Source organism: Akebia trifoliata, chromosome 2, assembly GCF_017979445.1.
Source record: "Akebia trifoliata isolate Shusen 1 chromosome 2, ASM1797944v1, whole genome shotgun sequence".
Lineage (NCBI taxonomy): Eukaryota > Viridiplantae > Streptophyta > Magnoliopsida > Ranunculales > Lardizabalaceae > Akebia > Akebia trifoliata.
Genome location: NC_141376.1, coordinates 24,261,095 through 24,270,947, shown reverse-complemented (window position 1 = coordinate 24,270,947; position 9,853 = coordinate 24,261,095). Strand labels below are relative to the sequence as shown.

Sequence of the window (9,853 nt, the reverse complement as noted above, 5' to 3'; positions counted from 1 at the left end):
ATATGAACTTCAAATAGAATTGGAGCTAAACAATCTTGGTGGACAACACATTAAGATAATTGTAACACAAGTCATCTAGGGTGCAACTCAGGTTGTGAACTGATCAAGTAATCTGACATCAAAGCACATGGAATCACCAAAGAGAGAGAGAAAGCAACATAATCACGAGGTCTCCTTAAGAGAGCAGATATTGCATTAAACAATATTTCAAAGAAATTGAAGAATTATCTAGGCGTCTCCTGATCCCACTCACTTCTCTTTGATTTCCGGCCGGCCCTCCCTATCAACCCACTCATCTATTCAATATCGCTTCCCCTCCCTCTATCGGAATTGGTTTGTTTCCGGAAGATTCCAGTATTACTTGCTCTCTCCCCCAGAGGCGGGAAGAAACCCTTCCTGAACTGAACAACATTTTCAGAAATAGAGTGAAGAGATAGAGAAGAATGACATGATTAAAGCATTTTCATAAATATATCACATATTTGCATCACCGATGCAGTACAAATGAGGAACCTACATATTAAAGCACCATATCAGTAATTGTTGGAAACAGATATCAAAAACTGCAAACTCATTAAGAAAATTTATCACAGACCATATTGCCATCTTTATCAGTTATTTGCATCCGCTCATCAACAGGAACAAAACCCCATTGTGCAACACTAATTTTTCTAGTAACAAACATTCAGAAACATGTGGATACTACCAAACAATGATATAATCTGTATGAAATGATATTAAACAAAATCGGCAACAATGATCAACGATAAGAGAATAATGCAGATAGAGACAGAACAGGCATAAGAGAATGATTGCTTTCTAAATGTGTTTTATGTGCATATATTATTAAATTGGATAGGGGTTTACAACTTTGCTTTCCCCAATAGTCTTGCTCTCAGCTCCTCTATAACAACATTAATGAACTCTTTAGTACTCAAATATTGGTCCCTGGTAACCCTGCATAAAAAAAAGGAAAATATTATCAAAATCATAGTTGATAAAGTAAAAGAAAAAAATCATAGTTAAAGAAGTGTGACCATAGTTAAAGATTAAATCATAGTTACCTTGCCCCATGAACCAACACATCTTTTAAAGAAAGGGGGCAAATAGCCTACTTTTGAGTTCCAGAGCTTTTAAGGGGAAGAAGTAGCCATGGATCCTGACTAGGGAGTGTGCATAGTGTATTTTCTAGGTGTAATCTTAGAAATCAATGTAGAAACAAGCACTTATTTCTGTTGGTTATTGTTGGTGGCTGAATTCAGTGTCTTAGTTATAAAAACCTAAAAAAATGCATAGGTGACTGATTCCATCATAATGGCAATTGTATAAGTGAAAAATTTATACTAAGTACAAAAATATATTAAGTGACAATAGAAAATGACAAGTTCTACCACTTACCCTCAACCTATGGCAGGGTCATCTGTTTTAGTTTTCCCTCTAAATCACCATAGATCTGCAACAAGGACTACAACTTTAAAAGTGGATCACACAGCATACTTATGATCATGTTCAATTTATGCAAGCTCACATATCACTTGACAAATGGTGTGTTTATGCACACAATATATGTGCACACACGCACGTACACATCAAATCACTTTGTTCAAGACTCTATCAGGTGTCAATGCATCCTAAAGATATATCTAATGATCAATACACACCCATGTCCTAAGTAACTTCGAGCTTAGGCTTGAGCATCTAAGTCAATAATACATTACTTGTTTACATTTGACTAAAACTTATCTTTCATTGATCATTGTTTTTGACAAATGGAACATTGGTTATGCTGAACCTTTTCATAAGAAAAATGTTAATATTATCCCATTAGCCGATTACCAACAAAAATTAAAACTGACTATGCTACATCAATGTCTACCTATTTGACCCGAACTAATAGAAACATAAACCATCTTACATAATAGGTCCTATGCTCTGGTTACATCGATAAGGTGAGCTTTCTTCTGCTTTAGTCCCTTCATCTTTCTAATCTATAAAACCACAAATGGGGATGTAAAATATAAATATGGTCATCTCAATATGTAAAAGAGACTAAATAAGCTCAAGAAGAGAAGGAATACCTGGGTATGAGCCAAAAGACGAATTACAGAACAGTACTTCAGTTTCTTCAGTTAGGACTAAATATCTTTCTTCCCTTCTTCAGTTTCATATTTCTTTGAATACTTGGTGAATGCCTTCTTCTTCAACTTACACCAGTCCTTGTAAAATCTCCTCTTCACTTCCTCATTAAGATGTTGAGCCCAAACAGTGTTCAAAGAACGAAGGCCACAAGGAGTTTTCACATAACCAACAACTCCAACGATGATCATAAGTGGTGTCTCTATTATAGTCACTGCCTCACGTGTTTCTTTCTTGTGAAGCTCTGTGTTAAAAGAAAGGAATTTGTAAGTACAACATAGTAAGTAGTACATGAACATAATTTAGAAAGATATATTATAAAATTCAAGAGCATCATCAGCGTCAGAATGAGTGGGTCTTGGATCAAGAATGACTATAAATGAGAAAAGGCTCACTAGATCCAGGTTTATCAACATCTCTCACAATGTGAGTCAACCTGTATCCCATAAATGCAGTCAATCTACAAGGTTTTGTTGGGTCATCCTTAGGAAAGGCCCTCACTGCATGAATCCCATTGAGCGAGGAGTTAGAAAGTAAAAAGTGGCAACCTTGTCATAAAACAATAAACAATAGATCTAGAATCTGTAGAAAATGTCCTTGTCACTGTTATACTATTCGTGAATACCCTGAATATTATCAATTAAAAGCATAGAAAGGGCCACAACCACAAAGATTTCCTTGTAAAATTTACAATATTTTCAAGCAACCATGTTGCGACTCCATGTGCCTCTTTCGTTCAGAATTTTACATAAGACAAAACTTCCCAGAAGTTAGGTGATATATGATAAAAATTATTCCATTAGAAAGTTCTCTGAGATCTTTACAATGATCCACATGATAAATATGTTTTTTCAAAAGTTATCTTCTTATTTTAAATATAAAATTGTTATGAATCTTTTCCAACATCACGCTTTGAAACTTGACTTCTAAAAATTATTTTACAACCAACAATGGTTCGTGCATGATGTTTTATTATGACCAACTAAGAGATAGTGTAGGAGCAGTTTGGAAAAATGTGAAAAATATGAATGGCTAAAGGGCCATTTTCTATGCCACTACAACATGAACGGAAATTACCCAAAAAGAAGTTATACGATTATGAGATATGATAAAAGAATGCGTGGAAACGGTTATTAAATCCTAGGAGACTGAAAAAAGAGAAATTAATTTGAAAACAAGCATAAAAAAATAAAATAAAAATAAAATAAAAAACCAAATATTTTATAGAGAAAAGGATGTACCTCCATAATAAGCTGCAGCACAACCACTATAATAAGGTGTTATTGCACCAAAAAGACATGAATTGAACACCACTGTTAGTGCTGCCAATACACCAGGCACACCAGAAGCCAAGTGCATGGCAAGAAATGAAAAGTACAAGGCTCCAATATGAGCTGCCTGACGAGCAAATATATAGTGGATGAAGAAATAAACTGCGTGAAGAACAACAAATGCTGCTGGCCAGCTCAATGAGAAAGATTGGAGGCCCTTGGCCACACACACTATGTGAAAAAAGCCCATATTTGACGATCTTAGCCCAACCATATAATGCATAACTAAAAGAAAGAGTAAAAGGGACAGTTTTATACGATGCCTTAAATCTTTTATTCAAAACGTACCTATGACACTAAGCCACATTTGAACAAGAACTAGACTCCATAGTGCAAATGAAATTGGAGTTAACATTTATAGAGAGAAAGCACATTTCCCCTATAACAGGGCAAACTGTATTTTAAGACCTCCATATGAATTTCAAATAGAAAATGGGTATAGCCATGCAAATGAATTCAAATCACAGTTGGGGCTCATTAAAAAATAACATCAGCCATATTTCATGTTCCATCCTAATGGGCCCTAAATAAAGTTTGCTAGAAGCCAAAGAGGACCACATAACCAGAGAATTATAAGCTCAAACATGAAAGACCTCTAGTTATGTTTTTAGAAATAAACTCCACTAGGGGAAAATAAATATTCACACCAATTGGAAGAAGAAATGGCATACATATAATGTTTGACCACATACATTTACCTCATCCACACAGAAATGTGATGGTTCCTTTGCCAGTTCAAGGACACTTTTAGTGCAATTGAAAGGTCGAACTTCAATGGCACGATGGAAGGCAAGAAGGCATGCAGTATGAAGAGGCACTGGCCATGGACTCGATTAGGAGTTGATAACCTTCGGGGACTGTAGTCTGCAGCCTCACACACTCCGCTAATGCAGAACATCAGCAATGAAAATCTAAAATCCGCTTTACGAATGTAAGAATACCGATCAAAAGGTATCATGTCAGACACCTTGTATCCATGTCAAGCACCAAGAAATGTGCTCATAGCTAAGAAATGAAGATGATAACTTTAGAAAAGAGTGTGTAATCAAGAATCCACAAACTATTGAGTGAAAGGCATAAGCAGGTCATAATATAATGCCCACCAAACACATAAGCAGTCCATAAAATACCCTCAATTAAAAACAATACATTTGGTATTTCAGAACCATGGCAATGATAAAACTAAGCAATTTTGGATGATGGGGTCTTGTTCAAGTATCCACTGAATGAAAGGAAGCTAACTGAAAACATAAAATAAAATAAAAGAATTAATCTCATTTAGACAGCAATATAAGGTTTCTATTTCACAAACATTTCGATAAGTAGTAGTACCTAATAAGGAACTCCATGAAGCTATCTATGGCTTGGCACCTCTATTATAGATACCCACATACTTCTCACAGTTGAAGGAATTTTATGAAAATTTAAGAAATTTTTAGCTATATGTTATTAGATCTTGTGAAGACACTATGAAAGACGTTACACAGTTATATGTCACCCCTTCATTAATGACAGTCCTTCATATATGGAAATGGAACGGATTGTACAACTATGCATACACACACACATGAACACATACTATGTTATTGCATATATGCTCCAGCATTAGATTTCCCCATCTATTACCCCTATTTTAAAATAAGAGTAAAAAAAATAAACAAAATTGCAATGAAAAGAAAGCACACCTTGCCAGACATCATATCAAAGGAGACAATATGGGAGACAGTTTCTTGGGAGAATATAATAGGTGCATATTCATAGTGGATGGGTGAAGGATCCAACTTCTCAAGAATGTAATCTTGAACTGGGGATTGGTCCTCTGTCTTCATTTTCTTTATTGTCCATTTGTGCAGCTTCTCAAATTGCTCTCTCAGAATGCAGAGCTTTCAAAGCGTAAGCAACTCCACTAGTTAGTGGCCTTTCAAAACCTGTTCTTTCTATATACGCTGCAAAAGTTTTTTGTGGAAAAGAGAGAGTCAACATCATAATTCCTACAATACAATATTGAAACCAAAGACATGCCAACCTCGATCCTCATCTATGTAATTACGTGCAAAGGGTATTACCTAATGCTTCATGACTCTTATCAATTAATTTTATTGGGTCTTCATGATTCCTACCTAAAAGATCTGAAAAATGAATGAAACCAAAATTTGGGTTAAAAGATAGAATAACCTGATTAATTGTAGAAGGTTGAGATGAGAATGACCAAGGCATGGACAAGGTTTATGCTTACATTGAACTGATCTTGCAACATCCGGGCCCTCTCATCACACATGTTGGCAAGCATCTCTGTCATCTACAAAATTGTACTCTTGTTTATGAATCAAAATAACCATATGGACCCAATCACCCCAGACAAAAGAAACAGAAATAGTAGTTTTTTCCTCCACTTCCCGCTTCCTTTAGAAGAGCTTTGAGACTGTTGTTACTGCTTCTGCAACGGCTGCAGCTGAGTTTATGGTTGCTTCTGAACCTGCTTCCACTTTTAGATCAATCCACGAACTTTCACGAAAACTAGAGACTTTCTAGCTCACTATCATACCGATTAGGACACACCAACATATCTTCAACAAACAGATTGGGAAACTCACACAATGTTGTTCTTTGCAGTTTCCGAGCACTCTCATTTGCAAGACATTCTGATCAAAGAAAAAATAACCAAATAGACACTAAAAAAACTGAAATGTTTCACCAAATGTATGTGTTGAAAACACGAAAGTATCATAAAAAATTCTTAGATTTTAATGTTTCCCACGTTAAAGAAAATTAACATGATAGTACACAAAGCAAACCATCCAAAAACAAACATAAAAACAAAATACATAGAATAAACACACATTTACCTTTTCACATGTATGCACATCAGTTAAAAAAGATATGTTATCTTGAGATAAAATAATGAAGCAACGTCATGGCTGGTGGATCAGGTTTCTCGATAATGTTCTCGTCTTGAATCGGACATTGGTCCAAGTCTTCTATGTTTTCTGTTTCCCACCTATGATGCTTTTGAAATTTCTCTCTCTCAGATGACCTTACTTACAAAGCATAGGCAATTTTATCTTGGTGTGGTATATAGAGTCCTGATCTCTGCATACATTCCAAGAGTGCTTACTGTGAAAAAGCGATATGAAATGGTCAGCAAGGATGACAAGAGTACATAATAACAACATGATCAATCCAAAACCCTCAAATAATTGATAACAGTGCATCGACATGAGGGATTTTCTAATAATTTGTTTATCTTCTTTCTTGTATGGTGAGTTGAAATTAAACTCATGACCTCAAGGTTCCATTGAAGAGTTTCATCAAGTTGTGTTACAGGTGTAACACATTTAATAGGTAAGTAAATTTAAACCCTCAACTGTTAATGAAGTTGAAAAATTATAATTTTATATAGAAATCTCTTAAATACTACAATACTAGCAAATAACTACAAGAAGACAAATAAAATTTTTGAGCATATAATACTTTTTTATAGGTGCACATTTAAGCATGTATGCTATAGTTTCTCTAATCACCCATTTTATTTTAATCTTGGAACATAGTTGAATTTGACACCATTTAAGTAATTTATTTGGAAAGTCTCTTCCTATGTTTATGCGTGAATGCTCGATGATGGATTGAAACAATCACTTAAAAAAGATCAGAACATTTTAACAAACTCTTAAAAAAGATCTGACATCAGTCACACAGCATTTCAAAAGCATCTCTCCATCTTAGTCACCAAGTTTTAACTTCAAGGAGGCTCATTTCCTTCCCCATATTCCCACCAACTACGTACTAGGTACTCTAATTCTCAGGGTCAAAAATGACAATATGAAGTTTCTACCTCTTTTCTTTGTTCATCATCATGACTATCATGGTACAGCCTCAATGGCTAACTTGCCCAACACAAAACAATATCATATTGTTTCCTGATATTCCTATTTTTTTCATATATCAAAATCATTTTTCGATAACCTTATTCTCAATGATGTCAACACATTGTCCTTCACTCTTCCCCTATTTTGCATACCTTTTTAGCATTTTTATACCTTTTGAAGTTTTTCTCAATCTATTCATTTGTTAATTCTTTCTCACCTCCTCTAGTCCTTCACTTCACCCCTATTTTTGCCTCCCTTTTTAGCATTTTTACACCTTTTTGAAGTTTTTCTCAATCTATTCTGTTGTTAAACAATTTTCTCACCTCCTCTAGTCCTTCACTTTACCCTTCTTTTGGACTTGACAGCTTTTTGAACATCATCATTCCACCAAAAAGCTTCCCTATGTTAAGTGACTTCCCCCTTTGATTCACCAAAAATCTATTTCTTTTTTCCAATATATTTGGCTACTCCATCCTACATATCAGACAAAACAAAAAAATCAATAGGACTAGCACAACCCATATATGATTTTTCCACACCTAGAGACAAAATCATAAAAATGGATACCATAAATATAGAGATTGATGGATGACCAACAAATACAAAGGTATCTTGGCCTCATAGAGTTGAACAAATTCTTTACTCTCTTAAAAACAACACTTTTTTTTTTGTACAAATCACCACGAAAGCAAGAAAGGTGAATATGTATTCTTTAAGCCCTGATAAGTAATAACACAAACAAGCCTGTCCAAAAGGTTTAAAAATATGACTAACTTTCTTAAATATTTTCATATAACATAAATACACTAAATTTTAGATAGTTAATCATTTCCTTTTTTCGAGTAAAGCTGTATCAGGCACCCCATATTCGTATATATACCTATAAAAGTTTCCCAAGTTAGATAAATGGCAATGAAAAACTGACTATTTTAAAAGATGAGTACATTCATATCTGATATAAAAAAGAAAAAAGTAGAAGACAATCAGTGTAGAATTTTCACGAGGCAAATCCATAGGAAGAATTACTTTGATTCCAATATTGGAGAATACTTATAAATAAATAGAAAAATGGAAATAGAGTTTGGTCTCCAAAAGCAAAAATGAGATGTTCCACTCTTTCAAACCCAACAAAAAATCAACCTGATTGGTGTGTTACAATGTTAGATTTCACTACCAAAAAATGCTACAATCAGACAGATAACGTTAGCAGATGAAAATGCTCAAATCCAATGGTTCTAAACAACCAATAAGTCTAACTTTTGTGCATAGTTCCAATAAGGGGTGTTCCAAATATTAATATGGTAGTGAGTTTGAAAATATTTTGACACTCAAAAAACCTTGAAAACTCCTTCACAATCTCAAAAATTAGATCTATAATCCTCCATTGGAGCCATAAAGAGCAACAACAATCCAACACAAATTCAAATAATTAATAATAATAATATAAAAAAAAAAGAAATGGGTTTAACAAATCACAATTACATGAAGAAATCCAAATAAGAAATCGATGGAACTCTAGGGTTTGAAATTTGTGTCGTCTTTACGGATTGAATCCATGGGTGTTGAAGGATCGGATATAAATTGATGGGTTTTAGAGTACCAATTGCAAAAAATGAAAGATCGAAACGAGAGAGAGAGAGAGAGAGAGAGAGAGAGAGAGCTTACCAGATGCTGCAATCCAGCTTGTAGAAGTAATCGTGAGCACCAACAGCAGAGAGAAAACGAGAGTGAGTGATAGAGACGAAGGAACAAAGGGAAAAATGAGAGGGAAGAGGGAAAATGATTTTCGCGCCTCGTTCTTTCCTCGCTCAAATTTATTTTTCCCGCAAGATTTATACAGACGGATGGTTTTCTCCGCTGCCATTTGTAGATAAACGGACGGATCCTCTGTTAAATTTCTTTTTCCCTCAATTTTTTTACAGACGGATAGGTTTCTCCGCTGCCATTTGTAAATAAATGGAATTTTTTTCAATATGAATAGGACTCTGTTGTGGCGGAACCATTTATCCGCTGCCATTTCTTCTTAAATGAAATTGGCTTTCATATATGAATGGGTCTCTATCGCGGCGGAACCAATCATCCGCTGCCATTTGTAAAAATTCAATATAAATGGGTCTCTATCGCGGCAGAACTAATTATCCGCTGCCAAAAACATGAAAATGCTGTAGTTATTGCTGCGGAAAATATAATCCGCTATTATATTAAGTTTTAAAAAAAATGAAAAAACTCACTAAACAAAATTTTGAATGAAAAAAAAAAAAAAATCTTTTTTAGTGGTGGATATATGTTTCCGCTACTATATGTATGTGAATTGATTTTTTTTCGTATGCGCGGCTCCTATAGAGGCGGATAAAATTATCCGCTGCAAAAAAGAACTTATATAGTGGCGGATAAAATTATCCGCTGCAACAAAGGTACATATAGCATCGGATAAAATTATCCGCTGTTATAACCGCCGCTGTAGATCAAAAAATTGTGTAGTGTCATCTGACAAAATGAGTATTTCAATAAATTTTCTAC

At 34.6% G+C, this 9,853-nt stretch overlaps 1 protein-coding gene across 9 annotated transcripts; it reads right to left on the bottom strand.

The window, feature by feature from the left end:
- Positions 1-562: 562 nt before the first annotated feature.
- On the bottom strand, positions 563-9,382 carry LOC147409946 (large ribosomal subunit protein uL3y-like). 9 transcript variants are annotated; one of them, XR_015175493.1, is made up of 11 exons: positions 8,999-9,369; positions 6,314-6,581; positions 5,704-6,109; positions 5,534-5,596; positions 5,151-5,413; positions 4,166-4,346; positions 2,532-2,636; positions 2,079-2,380; positions 1,916-1,988; positions 1,399-1,453; positions 572-957 (listed from the first exon to the last, which is right to left on the bottom strand). XR_015175493.1 is itself a non-coding variant. In XM_086432131.1 (6 exons), the coding sequence occupies exons 1-3, from the start codon at positions 3,688-3,690 to the stop codon at positions 2,136-2,138; spliced, it is 663 nt and encodes a 220-aa protein (XP_086288257.1). In that variant the 5' UTR covers positions 3,691-4,159; the 3' UTR covers positions 563-957; positions 1,399-1,453; positions 1,916-1,988; positions 2,079-2,135. The 9 variants fall into 9 exon arrangements, 2 of the variants coding, with proteins under 2 accessions (XP_086288257.1, XP_086288258.1); XR_015175494.1 differs by lacking the exon at positions 4,166-4,346 and having other exon boundaries at positions 574-957; positions 5,153-5,413; positions 8,999-9,368; XM_086432131.1 differs by lacking the exons at positions 4,166-4,346; positions 5,151-5,413; positions 5,534-5,596; ... (1 more) ...; positions 6,314-6,581; positions 8,999-9,369 and adding an exon at positions 3,378-4,159 and having other exon boundaries at positions 563-957.
- Between the last annotated feature and the right edge of the window lie 471 nt (positions 9,383-9,853).

Bases quoted from the DNA above. Each gene is read 5' to 3' on its own strand.
- LOC147409946 (XM_086432131.1), bottom strand. From the start codon at position 3,690: ATGCATTATATGGTTGGGCTAAGATCGTCAAATATGGGCTTTTTTCAC. The intron at 2,637-3,377 runs GTACATCCTTTT...GGATTCATGCAG, and splicing joins TGCTGCAGCTTATTATGGAG to TGAGGGCCTTTCCTAAGGAT. The intron at 2,381-2,531 runs GTGAGCCTTTTC...CTTTTAACACAG, and splicing joins TGTTGATAAACCTGGATCTA to AGCTTCACAAGAAAGAAACA.